At 44.9% G+C, this 26,226-nt stretch overlaps 1 protein-coding gene across 8 annotated transcripts in view; it reads right to left on the bottom strand.

The window, feature by feature from the left end:
* The window catches only part of RAB11FIP4 (RAB11 family interacting protein 4), a 126,784-nt gene that overhangs the window by 2,362 nt on the left and 98,196 nt on the right, over positions 1-26,226 (bottom strand). The window contains exons 1-12 of one of the 8 annotated variants that reach the window (XM_054221738.1): positions 24,528-24,606; positions 12,829-13,052; positions 9,016-9,207; positions 7,338-7,472; positions 5,780-5,815; positions 4,744-4,843; positions 4,198-4,301; positions 3,501-3,641; positions 2,870-2,951; positions 2,468-2,605; positions 1,794-1,952; positions 1,291-1,434 (exon numbers count right to left, since the gene is read on the bottom strand). In XM_054221738.1, the coding sequence (XP_054077713.1) occupies positions 1,291-1,434; positions 1,794-1,952; positions 2,468-2,605; positions 2,870-2,951; positions 3,501-3,641; positions 4,198-4,301; positions 4,744-4,843; positions 5,780-5,815; positions 7,338-7,472; positions 9,016-9,207; positions 12,829-12,971 (1,374 nt within the window). In that variant the 5' untranslated portion in view covers positions 12,972-13,052; positions 24,528-24,606. The other 7 variants (XM_054221740.1, XM_054221741.1, XM_054221743.1 and 4 more) reach the window with 7 other exon arrangements.

Genomic DNA, 26,226 nt, shown 5'->3' with positions numbered 1-26,226 from the left:
ACATACTCAAGAACAACGCACTAAATATTCTATGTTATATTTTAAATACGTGTTTCACTAGACCTTAGAGCTGTGAAAGACCCCTCAAACTCTCCAAAGATGAAGACTGCTTGCATTTTATACTCCGCATGTTTAATGCCAAACTGAGAAAGCTGCCCAGGAGTCTCAGAGCCCCAGATCCTCCTAAAGCTAATGTGATTTGGGTGTCCATTTTCATTAGCCTTCATAGACGTCCCACCCTGAATCTACAGGTTCTTACCTTCATTTTGATTATACAGGAAAAATGTCACAGGGCAGGTCTGTGAGGTTTACTAAGCCTGGGCCACAGTTGTAAGGTACTTTCCTCCTTTAGAGGGGGAACGCTGGGCATTGCATGTGCCAGAGCCAGGAGATTGCAAAGAAGAAATAAAGATTTGCCTTGACAATAGCAAAAGCTCAATTTGCTTTTACCTAATTAGAGTTCAACAATTAAACAGCCTTTCTTCACAGTGCTCTGGTTCAACAAGAAACTCAAGTATGCACTTCACTTCAAGGGACTGCGCAGGAGCGAAGGCTAACAGGGTCATTCAAGTACAGACTGCGTAAAAGGATTTGTCTCAGGACTCCTCTTGAAGAAGAAATGGGAAGTTCTGTCCAGAAGAAATAAAGCATAGAAGGCAAACAATTCCCTTTCATCTCCTCCATCACTAACCTGTCTTTTAGTCTGGGAGCAATTACCTTGGCCTGATCTCATGATCTGTCCTGGAGCTTAAAGGAAGCTGTACCAGCTTGACTCAGCCCACCTACCAATGGGTCTCCTGTAATATCTTCCAAAGCATTACCAGATTATTACTTGCACACTACCTACTTTGTCCAAGAATTCAGCTCTGCTACAGGAAATATATAGCTCAAATTTAGATCTAAGTGAGAGCTTGCTACGAAGTAACTTAGAACTAAATCTAAAACAGAAAGTGAAAATTTAAGTAACTAGTTATGGTAATTTCTGTATGAGATCCATTTCATAATACCACAATACCCTGTAAGATAGAAGATGTTACAGTAAGTCCATTGTAAAACAGTTCACTGAGATTTTAATAATTCCCATTTGTGTGTCTCAAAAAATTGAAGAGTTATATCAAAAGGAGTGTCCAAAATCAGTGTTAGATTTAAGGCAATCTTCTAAGACTCTTGAGCTCCTAGCAAAGCAGATTTCTCTGTTCTTTGTTTTTCAGCTTCAGATAGATAGTTCAACCTTGACAGTTAATTACATTGAAAAACTCATACGTTTCATTGATTAAAAAAGCACATTACCTCATCTCTTGATGCAGAATCAATTTCAGCAGCCAGTGATTGGGCTTTTGTTTGTGTTGCAAAGAGATTTTTAGCTTCATAAAGACTAAGACTTAGGATCTGTCCATTAAGATCATCATTTTGGTCACGAAGTTTCTGATTCTCCTATTTAAAGATGAAAAGACATTGGTTTTAAGTTGCAAAAGTTTACAAGGTTTCACTAAAAAAATAAATTTAAAAAAAATCACAGGTAGCTTAGATGACATACGGTAAGGCTGCAAGCTAACAGTAACTCTCTTATCACCAGTGACAAGTTCTCCCTGCCTGAATCACAGGTGTTTCCTACATGCACGATTTACATCACCTGTGCAAAGACATCCTAGACAGATGCAATGTAGGTCTTGTGCTTGTGGGGGAAGGGAGGAACAAAATCTAAAGGCAGTGTGCTAGGGGTTGCAGCTACAGGTATTTTTCAAAGCAGTTCTGCACATTTCATGTGGATCAAGAAGCCCTTCTCTGCTCACCTGCTTCAGCCGTTTTATTTCATGCTCCATTTCCACTTCTCTGGTTTTGGCATTGAATTCACTCACGCTGGATGAAGAACTTCTCCCACGTCCAGGACGCTCACATTCCAGCTTGTACAGCTGCAGGTGCTCCAGTTCCTTCCGCAAGTCTTCAATGAGCTGTGGGCATGCAAACAGGCCATGTCTCTCCAGCCCCTGCACAACAAGCCCACCCTGGCACCAGCCATCTCTGTGCTGCAGCTCTGTACTCCCACACAAGCACTGTGTGAGCCCCATTGAGGTCGGGCATTCCTACAACACAGCCACTTGCTCTTCTGTGGAAGCACAGGTTATAAACTGCTTCAGAGCTGGAAGCAGCTCTGATCTCTAAGCTTCATGTCTGAGAGGCGTAATTCCCCTTGCAAATTTAGTAAAGGAAATTTTAGGGCACACATTCAAGGCTGCAAGTTCTCAAAGAGTTGTACGCCCTTTGGGTCAGGGATGCCATTTATTAGGTATTCTTGCAGCATCCACCACCCTATGGGTACTCTCCCCGCCACAGTAGAAACACAATCCAGTAGTACATTTACTGGTGGTGTATTTTCAGAGTTCATCCTGTCTGTCCACTCTTTTTTAGATGGGCTTCCATGCACAGGAGATGCATTGCTTGGTCTTACGTCCTTCTTCACACCTACCTCCTGTGTGGCTTCCCTCTCCTTGTTAAATTCCAGCCTGTTCTGCCGCAGCTTGTCCATCATTCTCTTGTACAAATCCATCTCATCCTTCAGTCGCAGACTAGTGTCTTCCAACCGATCTGACATCCGTTGCCTTTCCTAGAATAAATGGGGAACTTCATAGCTAGCTTGCAAGTGCATAAGCCATCTTCAGTTTTACAACACAAATCTACAGACACAACTGGTCATAAGCTGGCACGTGTCTCAGCATTCCTGCCACTAAAGGTGACCAATGTTCCAATTCCATCAATATTCTGGTTTAGGGAAGGCAACTTAAAGAATCTGGGTCAATCACTATATGAATTTGCTCTTACACAAATCAAGCTGCTGTTAAATTGCTCAAGTGCTCAGGAGTTTTGTTACCTCATCTAATCTCTCCGTTTGTGATTTCAGCCGTGTGACAGTGCTTTTCAGCTCACCATTTTCTTCTTCCAGTTGCTGAACCCTGTGACAATAACAAAAATCTTACAGCAAATCTTCAAGAATGCAGAAATGCAAAATGGCATGTTCTAAAAAGCCATTTCACTTGCACTTGATAGAAAGACCAAACAAGAAAATCTTTCTAATCTTACTGGTTTTTATCATGAGCTATTGGGTGCTTTTTGTTTGTTCGTTTGTTTTTAGGGTCAAAAATGCTAAACTGACACTCAGATTCTCATGCTCCTAACAACAAGTATCTAAAAAAGAATTAAGTAGGAAGAAACAAATGCAGACACAACTGTTTGCTACAGCTGGTCACAATTCCCTCCTTGAATCCACGCCAAATATCCAGCTAAGCTGCCTACATGGGCCACGTGGATTAAAGAATTAATGAAAAGCATCCTCCAAGCTTTTGGGCATTAGACATGCAACTGCACAGCTACTCGATAGAACTACTAACCTGTAACCATCTGTGCACTGTCTGGTTGTGAACAGCCTACGTTTACATGCAAAGTAAAAATGAAGAAAAGAGGAACCTGCGCTCTGTTCTGGGTGGCATTAAGATGTTTGTTACCTTGTATTTAGCAGTTCAATTTCGGTGCCTTTCTCTTTTTCATACTTGCTATATGCTTCTCGATGCCTCTTTATCTCTTCTTCCAGTGTCTGTTCTGCTGATGTCTCTTGGTCTTTCAATAGTTCTTCTAGCTCATGAACTCTGAGGAAACCAGACCTCACTTCAGTAACAGCTTCAAAAGTACTTAAAAAAATTATTTGTGCAACTTCATTGCTTCTCTCTTTCCTCCCCATGCCTTTATTGCATTCTACTTCACTATCTCTCTTGGCATTTAACCTCTCCCAATCTCTCTCTTGGTATTTAATCCTCCAAATAGCATAGAATTAAGTAGTATCAGTTCATCTATTATCCTTTCATTCTCAGTCTCAAGAAGTTGGGACTATGATCCAGCCTTCTGCTCTTGCTATGTGCAGGAAAAAATCCAGTGGTAACCTCTTTTGTAACAGAAGAGCTTGCTCTGTACGAGCCAGTAACATCTCTGTACCAAGAAACTTGCTTGTAAGATCTCTGTTTGCTGAAAATTCAGCAAGGGCCCTATTTCACTTGGACTTCTCAGATGAAGCCTTATCTTATTTTGTCTGTCAGCATTAAGGCAGAAGACTTGGTTATATTTTACAGGTAGAGATGCTCCTTCCCTACAACTTTGTTCTAGCTCTGCTCTGACATGATAAAGAGAACTGGCTCCCTGCTTTATTACCTGTGAACTAGCTGCGTGTTCTCTTGTTTCAGTTTGCTCTTCAGGTCACCATTTGTCAGGCTATCGTTCTCCAGTTCCGTCACCTTTTTTTCTAGGTACGTTACCTGGAAGGGGAGTGGAAAAGAACTGAGAGTTTGAATTTCTCTTCATGCACCCTCTTACTGTTCCTGTTGATACACCCCCTTACTGTAATGTCTGCGTGGGGCATTTAGCTATGCCACCCTTTTTAAAGGGGGCATGCTTCCCTACAAAACCAGCAGGGAAATTAAGCTCTGAAATTCTGACTTCCCCAGACCCTGCATCTTCCCTGAAGGTGAGCAATGCAAATATACAATAAAGACATACTAATACAATGGCTAGATCTGTACTTGCACAGTTGTTGCATTTTTGTGAAGCAAAGTCATAACATTAATGGAGTATCAATGACATTTCCAATGAGCTACTTCAGGTCACTGGTAACTGTGAGGAAGAGAGTTTTGTCAATTGATGCACGTCTCCAGCAGGACTTTGCTGGGTACATTAATCGCAATGCACATAGCTTCTCACCTTTTCAGTTATATCATTATCACAGGAGTCTATACTGTCTCTGAACAGGTCTTCTGTGCTGCCATTACTGCTGCTGAAGTTACTGTTGTGGAAGAGTTGTCTGAAAGATTAGAAGGACAATTATTTTGCCTGACGAGGATGGAGGAGAAAGTGTCTGGGTACTGTCTTACAGCCTGGCTTTGCACTTTGAACATCCAGTGCTAAAATCTGTGCAATCATTTCAGTGACAATTACAACTGTTTAAGCATAAGTCTTACAAGAGACTGGTGGCTAAATGAAGTTATGCTGAGCACAATCAATGACATTAGTTCTAGAGTGTGAGTTCTTTGTTGCTTTTGATAGGATCTGCTACCAGCATTAACATAGTTTAAAAACTACTCAGCCTTATTCACACTGTATACTGAGTTGCATTTGCCTTTTTAGAAATTTAAAAAAAAGCTCACCACTGCACACTGGTTGGTACAGTTAATCGAGAAAATTTCATACAGTAAGAAGTTCTTTAAAAAAAACCCAAAACAACCAGAAAAAAGAAATCTCAAGCAGTTCCCACTACAGAATAGAGTCAGAATACATAACACCGGAGATTATCTAAAATACTCTTGAAATTTACAGCCCTGCCCAGCCCACAGCTGGTTCATTCAGAAAAAAGGAAGATCACAATTCCGTATGTCCTTTTTAAAGGGATGCTCTTGCTTTCCTTTGCATTTCAGCAACAAAAAGGCCCACATTACAAGGGTGAAAGAAGCAGTAGCTGGACTGATAGAACAGCAGTATAAAGGAAGAAAGCTGGCAGACAAGGGAGCGACTATGTATGTTCTTAACAGAGCTCTTTCCAGTTCAGCGGCCTGCTCCAAGACTAGCAGTGGCTTCTACATTCTGTAACATCCCCAACCAAATACAGGCCCCTTCCTTTGAAAACTCGTCTCGGCACATTTTTATTTTCCTAAACTTATCCCTCCTCTCTCCTCCCACCCCCACTTAAGCAATTGTTACAGGTGATTCCACATGTATTCATAAAAAAGTTAAAGACTCTTACCTTCCAAAAGCTGTGCTTGATATTTTCCTGTTAGGGCTACATGGATACAGAAGGAATGATATAGGAATTAAACACTTATTTCATCAGTGTTGGATTCAATCTTAGTTTAAACTCCAGCTGAATTGCACAATGACACATAATACTGACATTTTTAGTGAAGTAAAAAATGATTTGTGAACAATATTCTCAGACAACTTAAAAGCTGCAGTTAACAATGTGAAGATGAGTGGAGCCACAAATTACTGTGATCATTAATAAGTCATTTTGCAAATACTGTTACATTTAGCAGAGATTTGTCAGTGTAAATCAGAGCGAAACTAACATTAGACACACCACAAAGGGACACTGAGTTAGTGATGGACGTTTACTCTGGATTCCCAGTTTTTAGATTATTTTATAAATAGCTAGTTTATCCTTCCCTATAATGCTTCCCAGTTCAGCACAGGAAACGAGATGATTTCCATTTTTACAGTTCCCTTTTGCAGCCAGAAACTAGTACCATTTAAATGAAGGACCAGACTCCAGACAACCGCACGAGAACCAAATCAAAATATCCAGCTGCATCTCTCGATAACAGGATGTCGTATCTGTGTGTGCAGACAGACACACGTCTTTGTCAGAGCACCGCTCTCTTACAGCCAGCTATTTACAGCCTCACTCATAAAACTACCAAAGACCTAGCCAGTCATGGTCCGGGTGTTAGACTCTTTGCTAAGGCAGGAATATTGTTCGTATCAAGTACTACGCTGCTGTGTCATCAAGAGAAGAAGCAGTGCAGTGAGCTCTGTGCCAAGAAATATGCAGACAGGCAGGATTTACATTCAGTTTCTAGGGGGAGCTAGAAGCCCACCAAATAATTTCCTTCAAAAACCCTAGCTGATAGTTGGAAGCACTGGATTCTTTCCAAGTGCTCAGCGCTGTTTAGAAGTGGATAGAGGGCCAGAGAGAGAAATGTAAGGAAAAAGCTGAAATTACACAGAACCCCAAAAGTCACTTCTGCCACAGGATTTATTATTTTTCCAAGTTCTCTTTAGAACAAAAAAAAAAAATCCCACAGGAGTGAAATACCTCTGCTGACCAACAGCTTTAGGAGAGGTTGGACTCAATGATCTTAAAGGTCTTTTCCAACCAAAGTAATTCTGTATGTAAGGCTATATGCATTAGCTAAGGATCTGCCAGATCACTCCTTCCCACCTGGAGAAGAGAGTAGCTAACTGTAGATCTGCGCTAAGCAGCACTGTAGACCCCACTTCCTGGGAAAAATTCCTGGAAATATCATCCTCACTATGTAATCAAGTAGCTCATTAGTTAAAATATTTGAGTTTATTAATGCTGTCTGCACCTTAAGTCAGAAAAATACTTACTAATTAATGAAGAACAGCATTTTGCTTCAGGCTAGATGTCAAGGTTTGAATTTCTTACTGTTTTGTAAGAACACCCCATGTGTAAGGCCGAATGGGATACAGGGAAGGAGAGGGCTCTTGCTTCCTCTCCTCCTGTTATTAGCTAGTCCCATTTCAAGGGGTCATTGCTAAAAGCAGTGCAATAGGCTGCTTACCTGTTTGCTTTCAAGTTTTTCAGCCTGGCTTCCAAATCGTTGAGTAGATTTATCTTTTTGCAGCACTGTGAGCAGTAAACATCCAGTAACTCGCTGTTATAAACATGCCTCATTTTTCGGGGTGTTTGGCCAGCACTGTTTGCAGGAAAGGAGAGATGTTACTGGCTATAGTAACCAACTCACAACAGATTTTCCTCTTGACTGCATGTCTGTGTGTCAGAATCTCAGACGAGGGACTTGGGGAACCACCTCTAACCACAGCTTATCTAACTCAGAGGTGACGATGGACAATGCTAGTCTTAGGGCAAGTCTACCTGTCTGAGTTGAGGCTTTACAGAGGACGTGTTCTGGGTGTCAGGGGAAAGAATCAGTTGGGTGACTGGAAGAATAGCACAAGGTATACAGTCCACGTGATGCATGCAGCAAAAGCAGCTACACTAGTATGTTCCACCTCAGTTAATGTCCCTCTCTCATCTTGCCCATCTTCCCACTAGAGCCTGGCATGCAACCTGAAGAGTCTTTTCTCCAAGAAAAAGACAGAAAGATGAAAAACAGAGCAGTCTGGTAAGAAGTCACAGGACACCCTCCCTCAGATGGCAGGACGGAAGGAACCCTAGAATGAGAAGGAAGGGAGAAGTGGACATAGGTCTGAAGAGGAGATAATGGTAGCTCTTGACATGATAAAGAGAAAATAAACTCAAATAAAAGAGAGCAATCGTGGCATGAAGTGCACAGAGCCCCAGGAATGGGAATGGAAAGGGTTGCGTAAACCTGAGGAATAGGGGATGAAGGACACAAGCCATCATCGTGAAGGGTCAGTGGAGAGGGGCGCTGGCTCTGCATGCATGACAGAGGTGGCAAGGCTGGATTGCAGAAGTCCTTGAAACAGAGGGTAGCACATGGGGGCTGCATGCGGAACAGAGGGATGTAGCGAGCTTGTCCTGTGTTAGCAATGAAGCACAAGACCTTCATGTGCTATTGATCCAAGCAGACAAATCCTAGAGCACCTTCATGCTCGCCTCTTCCCCAACCCTGCTCACCCATTCCCTTACTCGGGGAAGGATTTTAAAATCAGCAACTGACTTGGTCAAAGGACATAAGAGCTACAGAGACTGAGGTCACTTCCAGGAAACTGGTGGACTGTAGTGGGATTTCCAGCTCCTAACAGACAGCAGCTACCTGCTTATGTTCTCCAAGACATTCAAAGTCAATGTGGATGCTTGTGTCAAGCAAACCCCTGTCCATATAGAGCACTTCACCTTACAGGTTAGTGCTAAGGATTTGTAATATCAGAAAATTAAAAAGAAACAGCTCTCTTGCAGGTCTTCTCTCCACTGCATCAGGGCTGGTGCATAGTGCTAAGCTGGTTTCCAGCTTGCAGCAGATCATTTCCAATATTAGCCCCTAAATGTGAAATCTACTGTTTGCAATAGAAAGAAATCTCTACAAGCAAAATAGCCCAGTTATTTCAACAGAACCCAACCGAGGTTATCAAAACCAACATATTTGCTATAGCTCTTGTTATTAAATGTAGCCTGTCAATTGCAGGGCAGAAAATGAACTGATAACATTTTGCTTTTAAGGTGAATCTATGTAACCAGTGTAAACTCTGGTATGGTCACCCATGCTCAGAGAAGAACAAAATTGAAAAATGGTTTGTTAATGAATAAGGAGCCACCTGGAAGATACAGATGAGCCAAGGTCAGAGTAGGCGTTGGTTCTGGTCTCATCATCAGGGCATGGGCTACTGGGAGTAAAATCCACATCATCTCCTTCCCCATAGTCTTCAAACTGTTCTTCATTACTGATCAGAGAGGCGGTGGAATAAGTTGAGAGGTCAGATGCTGCAGAAGGGTTGTGAGGACTTGACCTGAAACAAGAGGTCACAACATCTCGAAGGCCGACTTTGATAGCATCTCACCTCACATGGAATCTTCCACCTTTACAGCTTGTTCCCTCATTTGAAGTTGTAACCCACTTACTTTGTGCTAAAACACTGAAATGCCAAACACATCTGATGTGCATTTGACATAGTGCCTTGAAAGATAAGAGCATAAGGATCTATAAACAAGCTAAACTGTGAGATGGGTTTGGATCAACACAAACCATTTCACTTTAAAGAGCACACCTCGATAATCCTCCATCATCATTTCCACGTTGTACTTATGGGACTTCTACTCCAAATGCAGGAACTGTGCAGACAACTCCAAAATGCACGGGATAGTGAGAGGAACACGTACAAGACAGAGACTGTCACTCTATTCCACAATCAGAGTTTCCCAGTAATCCCCATAAACCCTCTCCTCTCACACCCCATGAGCTCCAGCCACACTCTTTTGTGTGGCCAGAAACAAACTTCAGCTCGCCGTATGCCAGAGAGTCATTAAAGCTACAGATGTGACCTAACAGAGGCTGAGTTCTGGCCCTTCCTTCCATTGTGACAAAGTGTGTCTTTCAGAGAAGACATGGATCACAAGAAAAGGGTGCTTTACTACCAGAGAAGTACCTAAGATAATGCCAAACAGGTAGGGAATGGCAGGACACCGTGACCTCTGAGAGAGAAGACATATAGGTAAACAGATCAGCAGAGCCTGGCACCACAGGAAAATAGCTGGCAGAGCAGTTTTGAGCACATCACATCTAATACAAGGGAGCAAGTTTGCTGCAGAGGGTGCATCGTGATTCTCCTGCCCAGAGTCCAGACTACCCCGCAGTCGTGCGCTGTGCTGTTTCGCAGAGGCAGGTATTTTACACAGGTTTGCTAACATCCCCCCCAGTAAGGCATTCAAACAGACAAGCCAGTAAGTTCACATACAAGTTCATATAAACAAACTTCTCCCTTACAGAAAACACACATCTAAGGCCTGAAATACATGCTACACTGCGAAGCCCTGGGGTTGCTCAACATGTTACTGTTCCTACTTACAGAGCAGAATGCAGCACCTCTCTGCAATGCAGACAAGGCACCAATTCAATCTGCTGACGCTTCATGCAGATTGGGTTAAGTTTTTCCACTCCCTTTGCTTCAGCGCACAGTGTTTGTATCTTTAACTCCACCAGCTGAGCCAGGGGACAGTAGCTCAACAATACTGCCTCCCGGGTTTCTTTTGAGTCTACCTTGAGCCTCTTAACCATTCCCTGCACTTTCAGAGAAGAGATTCCTCTTCCTGTAATACTACACTTGTGAGCTGTAAACAAGAGATGCAACAGTGCTCCTTTGGTGGATAGTGCAAGCATTATTTGCACATCCCTCCCCTCCAAAAGCAATTAGTAGAAGAGAAAGCCTGCCAACGTTTCAGATGTATGCTCTTTTGTTTCTCTTGTTTTGATGAGATCCATTTATAACCTGCAATTTACTTATCTAATTCACATTAACAGAAATTAGGGCGAGTCAAGCCTGGCACACTATTAAAGGATGACAATCATGAAGACAGGAATACTCATACTGGAAACAGATCAAACTTACCTAACAAGACTCCTTGGCTGGGAGATGGATTAGTGAGAAGCTCAACACATCACACTAACTATTCTTTAAGAAGTGCTGTGACACAGACATACTGTGCATTGATAAGTTTTTTGGTGACTGTGATCTGTGTAAGTGCAACTGCTGTTTTCATCTCAATATTGTTACACCAAGCCAGCTTAGGAAGAAACTCCTCATAACACTTCCACCAGGATGGAGGTAAATGACCAGGCCTCAGTTGGGATTATAATGTATACTTCTCCATAAAATCCACTCTCCAGCATAATAGCCCTGGAACATCACCACTGGCCAACAGACTGGAGTTCAGCAGCCTTATCCCTCATGCATTGCCTGGCTAAGTTTCTCTCATGCAAGCTATGCAGTCACCACTGCTGGACCACCTGATAGTCGATAATGTTGCTTAGAACTTTTAATTTGCAGTTATTCATAAGCTTTGCCAGACTTTAAACTGCTTGGGTTGAAACAGTCCATGCTCAGGGTAGATCCTGAGATCCAGCCTCAGACTGGAAACTGCCTAGGAATCACACAGTCATTTTCAGGGGAGCTGCTAAAAGTAGGTGTTTTTCTCCATTCTAACACTTTCTGAAGGAAGCTTTCAGGTTTGTTTTTTGTTTTGTTTTTTTCTTTAAAGCTACTTGCTGTTCTTCAGAGAAGGACTTCACAGAAGGATGACACATCTGATACACAACCTACCTGCTTCTTCAACATGCAGGTATCATGGTTTGGCCACGGGAAAAATCTCTGCTGTGTCTCTTAACACAAAAACATGAAGCTTCCCAAGTGTTTTCCCGCCAATTCACCAAAGCTGAAGAGGCCTCAGAGGATAAAGCATGATTTATTAGTAGTAGCACAGTAGCTCTTAGTAGTTCCTGCCCCCCCCAGAAGGAGGGTACAGGATGCACAATGCCCCTCCACCGCCTTCACAAGAGCCCAAATGGCACAGCTGGGAGGAAAGATAACTCATTTCAAATGCAGTATGGGTAAGAGCCACTACAAGGATGGGTGCTTTGAAGAATTGGGAACGGCAAGGCAAGGAGACAAGTTTGATAAAGAGAGATGAAAATTGGAATTATCTTGATAAAATCTCTGGGATTGCTTGGGCAAGTAGGAGAAGGCCAGATCTCAGCCAGCTGAGAAATTCAGGAGGAAGGCAGGAATGAGGCTGCACAGCGAGCACTCGAGGAGGCCCAGGAGCGAGAAGGAGGACTGCCTTAGCAATGAAAGAAGCTCAGGACGCACAAACCAAGATGACAAACCAAAAATAGGGAAGACAGAGTAGAGGCTTACAAAGCAAGCCCAGCTGAGCTCTGTCCTGTGGTACTGCATTAACTCGGCTCAAAGCAGGATTAAATCAAGTTGGGTCCCTTTTCCCCAGTCGGCTTTTACCAGCACCCGCCAAATACATTCCTGGGAAGAGTCAAGTTAGGGTTAGAGAGACACTCTTGTGTTAACAGCAAACATGCACATGCCAGGACACCCCGTGTTAAACACAAGTTACTGTTGTGCACTAAACGTTATGGAAAATTAGAAACACACAGAACTATCTCGGTACATGGAGTTGCAAAGCAAATCTGCAGAGCCCACATCTTCAGATAACTAGATGTACAAAAGGCTAAAGCAGCATTCCCCACATTACACTGCTTTGCAGGAAGTACTTGTTTTAATTCCAGCATATAAAGGTTATGGGAATACAGAAGATCCTAAATATGGGAGATGTCAATGCAGTGATCCATTGTGGAAAGACCCAAATTTTTCACTTCAACACACAACATGCAAGTCCCATGAGTGCTCACAGAACATGCCAGAAGGAGCTAGGGCTGAGACTGTCTAAGTCACTTAGAGGACCCGGACATCCATCTCCCTTATATTGTAATGAATACTAAGTTTAAAAATGCTTCAGGTATCCTCAGGCTCCCACAGCAGGGATTAGTCACATAAAGGTTCCTTCCTCCCTTGTTTTGCACATGCCTCAAAACAGGGCTGCCATGAGGCAAAACCACCACTCACTTGTCACCAGGCAGAAACAGGCCACCAAGCACACCGTCCTTCTCCTCGCTCCGACACACGTCGGAGGCCTCCGAGCTCTGTGCGCTCTCAATAGCGCTGTCCATGTCAGACTCATGGTGAACCTCTTGCTGTGCCAGAGTCATCGTGTCGTCATCAGGAAAGAGCTCTGACTCGCTGTAGGCGCTTTCACTGTCCAAGTAGGCACAGTCCTGGATTTCACCGCCCTGGCAAAAGAAGAATTGGGAGGGAATTCAGATCATCCTTCAAAGCAGTTAACAGGATACAGGAGAAGCAATAACCCACTCTCTGGATGCCCTGGTAAGCAAGAGAGCTACTAAATAAAAGCCATAAATCAAAAAAGCCTGACCTGCTTTACAAAGGCCAGTTCATGCAAGCCCCTGAGTTTTGCCCTAATTTACTATCAAAATGCACTTGAACTAATATATGCTCAAAGTTTTATAATAAAAGAGGCACCCTTTGAAAGAAGATAATTGTAAGACTAACTCTCAGTGACTTCATGTATTAGTATTATCGATTAAACAAAATCAAGCCAGATAAGGCTAACAGTTTACTCTGAGGATAGGTAAAAATTTATAAGGTAAAAAAAAAATTGGCAGGTGTTAAAACATTTATGGTAAATCTTGGTGACAATCAAAATATAAGAGAGCAGGGGGGAAAAGAAAAAAAAAAGACCTAGAGCCATCTGTTCTTGCTTCCTGGAGCCACATGCCTTGATTAAGTACCAACTAAAATAAGACATCATTCTCATTACTGCAACACTTTGCTCTTGCTATTTGTCCCCTCCCTCCCCTTCCTGTCCCATGAACACTCACAATAGCCAAGACAAGCTGTTTTCTATTTGCTTGTCCCTGAGAAACAAATAAAAATTCTTAATTGAAAAAAATAAAGCCTAAGATTTTACTCTGTCCTTTGTTTGATACATAGCAACACAATACTGCTTTGAGAATTCCCATCCAGCGTAACACAAGTAAGTCATGACCCCAGAGCGAGTCCTGCAAATGCTCTGACTCAGAGCTCCACTCCAAAGCTCACCTGCAAGCGCCACAGGCAGCTTTACCATTGAGCTATTGCCAGCAAGTTAAGACTATCACACATTTACTGCCATTGTAATGAAGCATTTCATTCATGGATACACCTCATATTTAGGCCCAACTGTCATCCACCCAGCTCCTTCCCCAGGAATCCCAAGGCATTGGCAGCCTGGCACCACAAGCACCAGCTGCCCTTCTGGCAAGCGCATTCACTGGGACGCTGTTACAGTGGCACCACTTGCAGCGGCACGGCTTCAAGTCATCTCCCATAGCCTCTGGACACCCTATGCTAGAGCCAGAAAGGCTTAAATCCCCCTTTGCAGCACTAGTGCTGTTCTGTGCTGATGACAGCAGTTTTTCTCAGCGCCTTTTTCACTTCAACATGAGAAGTGTCAGCCAGAAGCAGCAGCTTTTTAAGATCTGCAACAACTGCTACTAGAAATGCAGGTCTCACCTTCTATTTTTTTCCTGAAATACTGATTTATATAACTGTGAAAACTACTATCATATGGAGATGTAAGAAAATTCAAAACACTATCTGCTCAAACCTAGCTAATCACCAAACACCCACGCAGTCAAAAAGGACAGCTTTACCAGCAGTGTTTGAATCTGTAGGGTACTTGCTCTGACCAGGTATCTGGATGCTTGTCCAGCTGAGCTTTCAACGGGTCTTCCAGATACACAAGTAATATCAGTAAGACACTTCAGCACCATTATACAGTAATAAACACCTGTATATATGCCTTCTCCCACTTTTCCATGTCAGACTTATTAAGCCTGAAACTTTCCCCAGGTACCGCTCCAAGAGATGTCCAAAAGGATTTACTCTTTGTCTACGCCATGTAATGTTTATTGAAGCCACGCTGCTTCATGCAATCAAGTTTCCAGCTCTGAACCACAGCACTTTCAGCATGGAGCTGGTGGTTTGGCAGGTCAGACACCAGCCACGGAGTTTACCCTGGCCCTGCTACAGCCCCAGGTTCTTCAGCACATCTTCTGACCTGCACCCAGCATCCTCATAAGCAAGCAGGGATAACGACACTGTGGTTGTTTGCAAAGTACCTTGGGATCTACAAATAGACAGCACAAGCAATAAGATCTTTTCAGTAGGTGTTGAAAAAGTAAAGATTGTTAAGAACAATGAAGATGTTTCAGAAGTATCCGGGAGTGTTTATGTAACATTTCCCCAAAGTTTCGTCCTACATGCTAAGCCCCACAGGCACAGAGCTCCTGTTTCTCTTAAAAAGTTTAATGCAACAGAGCCCTGACTTCCATTGTGGAATTGCACCAGCTGGTAAAAGCCTGATCCAGGAGGGAAAGAGAAAGGCACGGAGCACAGGGTGGATCCCTGAAGTTGGAATTTGCAAATCAAGGGAGGAAAGGAAGAAACAGTGCTTGCACAGCCCTACCTCCCAATTAGCATGTCTTTTTCAGAGGTCTTGGCAAAGTCCCTGCTTAAGCAAGCTTTTACAGCAGGAAAATCTCACTGGTATTAAACAAATTAACACAAGAAAGTAAAGGTCAAGAAGAGCGCGAAATACTCCCTTTTTGCTCCCTCTAGGTATCACCACACATTTGCTTTTTCTAATAATAGCAGCCTAGGCGCTCTTTAAAAGAAGTCCATTAGCAATTAAATGTGCAGTGTCATCTATAAAGACTAAGGGCTCACTTTTCTTTCATGTCGCTTTCTGGCAAACTAACTTTCACATATTTACTTACATTACAGTATTCGTCTATAGCTACACAGACTGCACTGTACCCATGCTGGTCACTACCATGTATTGTTTTTCAAAGTGTAATTGCGCTGCTCCTAAACTTTCACTTCTAAGCCCCATTAAAAAAAAAAAGAAGAAAAGAAATAAGCTTTTGGAGGCAGTGACCCATCATAAGCCTGAACACCTGCTTTACAGCTTCTGAAATGCCTCACTGCAGGACTCAGAACCCCTCCTGGAAGCTGGTCCTCCCTTCTGCTGACCCCATCCTCGAGCTGTGGGGAGCTCAGGGACTGATGGGGACTGGAAAATGAAGAACATGGGCCAGTCAAGCTCCTTTGAGGAGCTCCCCCTCAGCTGCCCTCCGCTGCTTCCTCCCAGCAGGGAAAGCAGATGCCACGCAGTGCACCACGTCCCAGGCTGCCAGCCCCTCTCTTCTCCTCAAGTCTGGCACCTACCCCACAGACCTGCGCAAAGCAGACATTTAGAAAGCATGTCTCAGCGGCTCTTCTGAGTACCTGGCAGCCAAATCACACACTGAAGACACCAGCCCTTTCAAAGCAAGCAGCACGACAAACAATCCTGCCAGGTAGGCTCAGCTCCAGCAGCTGCATCAGCTGCTTATTCATGCTTTTAAGTGCTCAAGGTCCACCTACAATCAGTGCTAAAAACAAACAAAAAAAAAAAAATCACTGTTTCAGCAAGATGTACAGAAACTAGGACCAGCGACAGCCACTGTGCTGAAGCCTGCATGACTGCTTTCTGTGGCTAGGAACTACATGCTTAGTTATTAAGCTATTAGAGCTTAGGGGTGGGGAATCACTACACCCCTAATAATGCAGTGTTTCCAGGCAAAAGAATACCTCTGATGTGCAGCACAGAAATCCTGTAAAGCACGGAACTTGGAAAACACTCCAGCTCCCTTGGTGAAACCAGCCTTCAGTGCAACTGTCACAATTACACATTTAACAAAAAGTTTTCCTTCTGTGGCCTAAATAACCAGTAGAAGCAAACAGACAAAGCACCTTTAAAACAACTAATACAGGTTAAGAAAGCTATTACAGGAAGTCAGAATTGGGGCGCACTGCTAGTAAACAATATACAGACATCCACACCTTACGGACTAAAGGTATAAGGTGTTTGAAGCTGTAATTGTTCAGTGATCACAGCTTCTCACAGGACCATACTTCCAGTGATGCCATCTACTGACTGTGGCTGCTTACAGACCACACCTAAGGAAATTAAACTCCTAAAAAAAGAAAAAAGAGAGAGAAAAGAAAAAGTCTGATTGCACAGCTTAAACTCTCAAATTACTCCTTCATAGTTCAGGTGTCTACAGTACTTCATGCACCAAATTACAGGTTGGCAAGAACAAGTGTTATTCAGGTAACCTTAAAAGAACTAACTTGAGTTTAAACAGTACGTTAAAGATTAGGAGACACTTCTGTCCTGAGTCATTTGTTTTCAGTGTACATGCCATTAGCCAAAACCAGTAAGAGAATGCGGTTCTGACGACCTGAATATGAATCACTGTGCTTCTCCTTCTGCTGGGCAGTTCCCTTCTTTGTTGGCTGAGTCAAAAGAGATGAAGAGGCTGCTTATGATCTTGGAAGATTCACACACACACAAAAACCCAACGTCAAAATACCACCAACACAACACAGCTGCGGGTAGCTTTAAAGCAGTAAGCACTTTGCACTTTATCTAATCGGATGCTCAAGATAAGTCCAAGTGCTTCACAGGCAGTCGGCCAGTGCTTGTACAGCAACTGTTGAATATTCAGCAACAGTTTGCTCTATAGAAGCACCTGCTGCCCAGAGATCCAAGGCCACTTCACAGAAACTAATGAATTCCCTTCCTCGAAAGAGGCAATTGTGTGGCTGCATTGAAGCCAGATGAGTAAGCACAGCCTGCCTTTGCACTGCCACCCCAAACAGAAGCAGGAGCCAGAAGACAGCGATTCCCATGGATTCCTTCTGATCCTTGTGGGGCAGGAAAGTGGCGTCAGCATTAGGTGGGTATGGGAATACAGCTCTGTCTTGCCCTGCAGTGACCTGACTGGGCTTTCCCAGGTTGGAAGCAATCCCTAAAATAGGCACATAAGGCAGCTGAAAGCTAGTAACTTGGCTGACAGACAGGCTACATGGCATGCCTACATCAATACATTCATGCTGAAGAGCAAGCCTGGTTAAAATTCGCTCCCATCACAGCCAAATCACCAGCACCCCTGACACTTAGACAGCCTCCCAGTATTCCAGATGAGACAGGGAAGAAAAGAGGATCCAATTCTCACACCACTGGGCAATTTGATTAGCAAGAGCTGGAACCATCACACACAACCAGAAACAAGAAATGCCATACGCATGAGAGCCGTGGCACTTCCCTCACCAGGCTCATGCCCCCGACCTGCACCCATCTGACAAGCCAAAGCTGCTAACTACGGGACAGACGCAAGTCTGAGTCCCTGCACCTTCCGCATCCAGTTTCTTCCCAGCAAAAGCACAAGAAAAGTCACCTCACCACAACTGGAAGGGAAGAGGTGCCACGTGGAGGTGTGCCAGGCTGGGCAGTCTCAGATGAAATGTTACTTACTGTTTCACATCCATCACAGAGAACACACAGGCGCTCTCATCTTTACTTAAGCAGCCACTGCATTGGAAGGCAAGTATTCTCTTAATTACTGGGTTAACAAAAAAGGGTGTGAAGCATTTCTCAACAAAGTGCTTTAGAAACAGGCCACTCCTCTACAAACGTTTGCATACTTACACCAAGTGGGCTATGGACTTTTTTTAAAGCACAGGTTCTCCACCAAGGTATTTCCTTTCCTTTTCAGTTGTCAGGCAGAGGTGGGAGATGCCAACCTACCCTTTGAACTACGTAAGAGGAAAATGCAGAAGGGCTAAGTGAGACCACACTTTGCGTCTGCGTCTAGGAGGAAGCCAAGCGAGTGGCTGCTGGCTCTCACCCACACAGTCGCGGCCGAGCACAAGGCAGAGCAGAGGGTGCCACATGCAGCCATGCAGGTAGGCTGATGGGGGAGGGAAGGAGTCATCAAAACCGCTTCCATCTCCTGCTGCAGCATGGAAGAACACCAGCTCTCCACACATAACCGGGAATTAAAAAAAAAAAAAAATCTGTCGGAGTTCAAGGTCAGTCTGCAGAGCATGGTTATTTTACTAAGTTGTTCAAATAAGAAGTTATTTTAGGGCCACAAGTTAGTTTGTTCAATGCAAGAGCTTCCTCTGACTGTTCAGTTACTCAAGTCTAATATTTGAAGCTCAGTTTAAGGCAAAGCTTCAAACACTGCTGATGGGGGTATTGGAAGGGACTTGTAGTTTATTCCTAAAATCCAAATCTAGGACCGGGTGCTGGACAGCATCCTGGAAACCGGCGAAGAGTCCCCAGGCCGAGGGCAAGCTATGCCTGTGCTGCAGGGCTCTGCCAGCCTCCGGCTGCTTTGTACGGTACCATCTGTACCCCACGCAATCCTGCAATTCAAGGCCAACAGGTTCTGACTGAAAGACCAAGCTTCAGCTTCTGGGCTGTTCACGCTGAACCACACGAGCAGAGGGCACAGAGGTTTTGAAAGGCCGCTTTGTGCTCTGGATAGGAAGTTCAAGCTGACGTGCCTTTTCCAAGGCAGAGGAGAAAGGCAGCGCACGGCCTGGAGCCAGCCAGGGAACGGCAGGAGTCAGGAGTGTTTACACTCTGCTACCTGTCACTTTAATTGGCCATAATAGACATGCCAGACCCCATCATGCACAGGGTCTAGATCCAAGCACTCCTTTTCACAGGTCATTGCTTATGCTCTGAAAGTTGTAACATTAAAAGACTTTAGCAGACTGCTAATTTGATCCTCCAAACAAAGTTAAAAAAAAAAAAAAAAGCTCTTTCCCATTACTTTGAAGTTGTGTCCCATCACTCCCTAGGCTGCTTCTCACTACTGGGCTATCACACGCTCATCAGCCATGACTGGAGGCTCAAAACAGGGAGCATCCCTTTGCAGAAGGAAAACATCCCATTCTGCAGTGTTAGGAACAAAAGTATATTCCCTTCACCTTTGGCATGGATGGGGACAGCACATAAGAGTTAAGAATAAAACCCACCAGATCGCTTGGCACCTTGTTCCAACATTGATCAGAGCACTTTTAGCTCTGAGCTGCAAGACAGTTTCCATTCTCTTTCACATACCTAGAAAAAGAGGTGTGAAGTGCCACCATGCTGGCATGCCCTGAGGATGTCACAGATGTCACTCAGAAACTCCAAAGGTGTCTGCGCCAGCAAGAGCCGGAATGAGACCGTATTATCTGGCAAGACCGTAAGTCTCTGGTAACATTTCTAGTGTGAAATGCTTTTGACCGTGAGAGCTGCCAGACCTCTGCAGACTGGTACCACAGCGCTTCCCATATAGCGACTGCTGGCACAGCCCACACACAACAGGTCCCCACCTGCCACCCGCCTCCTCCAGGACAGGGCACCCAGGTCAGGCAGCCGTATGTTGAAACGAGCTGTGGTCAACTCAGCATCGCCTCTGCAGAATGCACAGGGGCACTGCAGCCCTGGGTTTAAAAAAGCTGGTATACAACTTAAAAAAAAATTATTCATGATATTTGCCAAAAAAGATCTGCATAGCAGATAATAAATGTGACATAATTAACCCTCTTGAGAAGTCTTTGCCTTGAGATGAGACAATCTCTTTCTATTTTTAAAGTCAGAACAGCAGTAACAGGGAGGGAGGATAGAAAATGTCAAACTCTTACCAGGGATTGTTTCCTGGAACCGATGCTCATGCCCAGCCCCTGTTAAACCTGACCCTTTGGGCAATGGGGCCAGTGAAGGAAGCTGTAGTATATCACGGGCAGCATTCATGTTGGCATGGACAGCTGGTGACAAGATTATGAAGACCACCGTGCCCTGGGTGCCATACGGCCAACTGCAGGCCAGATGTCACAGCGCTCCTCGTGCACAGAGAACGCAGAGCTGCAGTTCATCGTTAAACGGCAATACAAAGACACCCCAGTATAGACCAGCCTTAAGATCAAGGGTAGGAGGTAAATTCAGATCACGTTGTTTTGAAGCAATGCCACAAGTAAACACTTACGCCATGTCAAAGAGAGCTGGAAGCTGCTTGCAAAGAAATGTCTTTATTTTAAGCCTAAAGCATAGTCCAGCACTCGCTTCTCAGTTCAGTTCCTTAATTAGCCAAGTCTGTAAGTTACGGGATGCTCTTTGCAACTGGTGTTTTCTGCTCAGGAGACAGCTGAGCTCACATGCTAACTTGTTTTCCTTGACAAGCCTCAAGATCACCCTGTTGGGTACTCGGTAAATAGCAAAAAACTTGCATCATACGTGCCCGTGGGTGCTGCACACACATGGGTGAGGGGCTCCTTGAGCAGACTTAGTGCTGCTCCAGACCACGGCTGGGCAAAGAGGAGCAGGCTCCAGGGACCTCCAGGAGTACCATTAGGAACAAAGACCGTGAAGAACAGGAAGAAGCTGTCCCATGCAGGAACAGTCCTGCCTGTGTCTAAGCTAATTATTTACAGGAGGCCTGGCCAAAATCCCTTCACGCAAAGAATTTGGAAACTATAATATTTGCTTTTTTTTTCTGTACTACTGCAAGTATGGCCTCCAGCAAACAAAAGAAAATAAAGACATTTAAAGGAAAACATAGAAAATAAGATTTTTGCCTCACAAATCACATTTCTGTCTTCCCACCCAACATGGTTAGGTTACACTGCAGTCTCCAGAGGGGAGGAATGATTGTGGAATGGGAGCAGTAGCAGACCCCAAGAGGTAGAGAAACATCTCAAGTTTCCCCAGCACAGTAAGAAATCCAGCCATGCTTGATGAGGAGTAGTTTACGTTGGCAAACAGAAGGAAAGCATTAAGGATGTGGCTTTGCCCTACTTTATACGGAAACACTTCCCAGAGCTCATTGGTCACTCTGAATGCAGACAAGCCTAAAAACTAATTTACTTCATGTTTAAGGAATACTGAAGTAGCTCTGAAGAGCTCTTCATTAGGAGGAGGAAGGAGTTCCAGGACCTTGGCTGCTCTTCAGCTGGTGGCTGGGCAAACCACAGGTTAAGGCGTCTCTGCTGCAGGAATAACTGGAATTGCAGCCTTTATCCAGCAAAGTTTGCAAGTACTGATTTTAAAAAAACAAAACAAAACAAAACAGTCTCCCCATCTATTTATAAAAGGCATTTTATTTATTTTTAAAGGGTCTCACACACTTGCTCTTTTATGTTCTTACAATGAAGTGAACACACTATTTGTAGAAGGGCTTCGCTTTATTATTTCTTGAAGTCTGCCAAACACATCATAGTGCTCAACACATGACAAACAAATCAAGAACTCAGTGATCACAAACTCTGGGTCTGGCACAGTAAGCAAACTGTATTTTTTCACTTATATGGTGAAATACAAAACGTAGCTTATTTTAGAGTTTTCAGCTACGTGCAGGCAGGTTGTATTTCTACCCTTAAACCTGCACAGACAAAACAGATAGGGACCAAGTCAAAATAATTTTAACAACCTTAGTTTGCACACTGAAAACAAGATTCAAAGCCATATCCAGAGACTCCTACTACTAACCAGCAGCATTGGCTGCAACACAGTGCCCAAAGCACAGGAAGCACTTAGAGAACCTTTCTTATGTTCAGTGCAGCCATCAACCTAAATGACTATAGAAAGAGCAAAAGGAATTACATTATTGTGCTGCAATTCAGAATTTCAGGGGTCAGCTACCCAAACATGGCAAGCATTTGAGAATATTAATGTTTGGATAATGGTTAATTCAGCAGCAACCCACCCTATCCAAAAGACTGAAAGAGTTAAGATCAAGGTATGCTCAACGCAGGTAACAGGACTGGTTAATAAGTAACTGAGACAAAGCTATTCCGTTCCCCTTGCTATTTTGGCATGGAAAGTGTTTTGTTTTGCAGCCTTTGCACATGGCTAAGATTCCCCAACCACCATGGTGGTAAGAGCACTGACAAGGCAACCACAGCTGAGAAACATCTGCAAATCAGGTGGCTTCTAGGAGACTTGCTGCTGTTTGCAGTAATTTTCAAATAACGAAGTTAAAAGAAGCTCATTAAAAGAGGTTTTAAAACTGCTTGAAGGCTACCACATCTAGCAATGGGAACAGCTCAAGCTCTTCTCAATTTGGGCAGATGCTGCCAAACAGCCATCAGAAATTCCACAATCTCCTCCTGTACTCAGTTGTGTGAATAACACACCACACTACTGCACATATCTGGTGGTGACATCATGTGATTCCCCCTCCCCAGAAATCAGAAGGGACACAGGCAGAAAATCACTCACATCGCCAAAAGGTTCACACTTTACTTCTTACTGAGAACCAAGCAACAATTAGGGAAGGGCAATCCAGTGCCACCACTGGGGAGCAACCCCACATTCAGCACACCGTCTGACAGGAGGAGCTATGATAGCACATTAAATGGGATCCAAAGAATCAGAAATTATACTGGCGTAAGGGCTTGAATACAGGTACCATGAAGTCCACGTTCAGGAAGCCTATTCTGAACCTACCTCAGAAGTGTTCTCTCATCTGCCCCTCCTCCTTAACATAAGTAGGTAAATCAGCCAAATAACATGAGGATAAATTGTTATCTCTGCCCCCAAAGCCACTAACCTTATAAATCTGCCAGAACTAATGAAGATTATTACTACTATCAAAGCAGCAACATTAAACCGCCACCCAAAAAATCAGCACTAGCATGGCACCAAGCAAGGATGGTGTTTGCCTGCCCCAGGATCTCTGCCACAGGTCACTTCCGCGCAGCAGAAAAGCACAATTGCCCATCTCCGTTTCAGAGACACAATAAACAGCTCCAAAACAGGAACTGGCAATATCTTCTATTCTCCCACTGCTGAAAATTTCAGAGGAAGACCTCCACTGTGAACTGCTTTCTTATGTTGCCAAGCAAACGTAGCACAGGCCCAGCTCTACTCATTTAAGCCCATCAGAGGCAGGACCGCTTCACCGACCACATTAGGGCAACACAGGTCCCACACAAGAGCTACATACGAGATCTGAAGTTACAGAACAGACTGTCATGACAGCCACAATCTAACCACAAATCATTTTTTCCTGGCTATGTCACCAGCATCCCAGAGCCAGCAAATTCATTCAGAACCACAGTTGGGTATTGAAAACATTCAACAATAAGTAATGGCAATCCAAACACCCCCCCAGTGCCACAGAAAAGAGTTACAGAACAAGCCCCTTGCCTGCATTCACCCTTAAAAAGTACTCTTTTCTCCTCTTCCCTTTTTAAACCTTTAAAGCCCAGTTACTCAGGCGTCTCCAGGTGACAGACCCGAGTGCTGCACAAGGCTCAGCTACGCAGGAAGACGCCCCCATCTCCCCTGACACCCCCGTTTCACCACGCATGGTTGCCGAGACACAGCCACATACGGCTTTGCGTTTTCCCGGTATAAGAGTATTGCCAGGACGCGCTTACTTCTATGCTCCGCCAGCGAGAAACCTTCCAGCGTTCACGCCTCTAGAGTGGAAAAAAAAACCCAACAAAATCAACCCTCCCTGGGCAAACAAGAAAGGGAAAAAAAAAAAAAAAAACCAACCCCCAAAAACCACCCAACCCAGCAGGGTTTCGCTCTACCTGCGTTATTTCCTGGATTTCAAAACGCCCCGTGCAATGGTGAAAATGCAGATACCGCAGCAGAAAGGTCACAGAGATGCTCTCTCCCTCCCGCCCCCACCCCTTATATACACCAAACCTGCGAAGGTGGAGGAATTCCGGTAACCCACGGATCCCCCTTTCCTCACGCCGCAGCCCCGACGCGGGGTCCCGCTCTGCCCCCGGGGCAGAGCGGGACCCCGCGCCGGGGCTGCGGCGTGGAAACCCCCAACCCCGCCGCAAACCTTCCTCCTCTTCCTCACCCCGCACCAAGGTACCGGCTGGCTCCCTCCTTCTGCTCGCCGGCTTCCCCCGTACCTGGCCCGGCGCCGGGAGGACGGTGCCGTCCCCACGCCCCGTCCCCGCCCGCAAGAAGGGGCGGGCGGAGGGACGCGGCGAACGCGGCCCGCCCCGGCGTTGCTACGCGACGCTACCGGGGACGGGGGGGGGCGGTGGGTTGTCCGGTTTAAGGGCTGGGTATGGGGCTTCTGTGACGTCACAGAGCGGGGGGTCCGGTGGAGGCGCTCCGTACCGGGGTTTTGTGACGTCAGAGCGCGGGGAAGGTGCGGGGGCGGACTTCCCCATCGCTGCAGGGTTGGGGGGGACACGGACGCAAAGTGTTCGCGTGAGGGACATTTCCCCAACCCCCCCCCCTCCCCCCCCGCTGGTGGGTTTAGGCGGAATTCTTCAGTTTTGCTCAAAATTAGCTGCAAAAACTGGTCAAGTCGGTAAACGTGGTGCCGAGGGCCGCGGTATATGGTGGTTTCGGCAGCGTTGGGTTCGTGGTTGGACTCGATGGTCTTAAAGGTCCCTTCCAACCCAGACGATTCCACGATTCTATGAAGAGAAGAAGCTGCTTGGGGTTCCTGAGAAATTAAATGTGTCTTAAAACCTGAATAATTCTAAATATAAATATATTGTCCTTGGTTTGAGGAGCGAGAGGTGGAGGAGAGCATCTGTTGGCTCATCATTGGCCAATCTGGCCCAAACCACGACATATATGTGTGTGTGTTTATATGTACGCATATATACATGTATATGTATATATATACACACACACATATATATATGTACATGTATCTGTGCTCAAACCTAGGGCAGCCAGAAAGCTGTTCAGAAACAGCGTGGTGGGAAGGAGGAGGTCGCTGAGCAGATCTCAGTAAGGGCAGGTGAAGCATTGCCTCCGCCCCGGGCACCCACCCACCTCTCCTCCCCAGCAATTGGGGCCACCAGCCCATTCCTGCCGGTGGTAAGCCTGCAAGGAATGCATTTGACACGCCAATGGAGGAACTTTTACAGACCGATCTCTGGTTTAGAATAATAGAATTGCTTGGCTTGGAAAAGACCTTTAAGATCATCAAGTCCAACCATTAACCTAGCACTGCCAAGTCCACCACTAAACCATGTCCCTAAGTGCCACATCTATCCATCTTTTAAATACCTCCAGGTATGATGATTCCACCACTTCCCTGGGCAGCCTGTTCCAGTACTTGACAACCCCTTTTGGTGAAGAAATTTTTCCTAATATCCAATCTAAACCTCCCCTGGCACAACTTGAGGCCATTTCCTCTTGTCCTATCGCTTGTTACTTATGAGAAGAGACCGACTTCCACCTCTCTAGAACCTCCTTTCAGGCAGTTGTAGAGAGCGAGAAGGTCTCCCCTCAGCCTCCTCCTCTCCAGGCTGAACAACCCCAGTTCCCTCAGCTGCTCCTCATAAGACTTGTGCTCTAGACTCGTGTTTCCAACTTCTCACAGATAGAAGGGGTTGCCCTGGTGGACAGGGCCCGGAGGGGATGTCAGGTCCCTGGACGGGAACAGTCTCTGGGGACATCAGGGTTCGCTGGGGATGACCTCACCTGCCTGGTCTGCCCTCATTCCTACAACTGGGTGACAATAAAACGCATGTACGGCCTCACCGTGATGGTGGTGCCAGTCTAAAACACCCTCAGTGTGCCCAAAG

The sequence above is a fragment of the Rissa tridactyla genome, chromosome 15, assembly GCF_028500815.1.
Source record: "Rissa tridactyla isolate bRisTri1 chromosome 15, bRisTri1.patW.cur.20221130, whole genome shotgun sequence".
Classification (NCBI taxonomy): domain Eukaryota; kingdom Metazoa; phylum Chordata; class Aves; order Charadriiformes; family Laridae; genus Rissa; species Rissa tridactyla.
The sequence above is the reverse complement of the archived record's forward strand: the minus strand, read 5'-3'. Positions and strand labels throughout refer to the sequence as shown.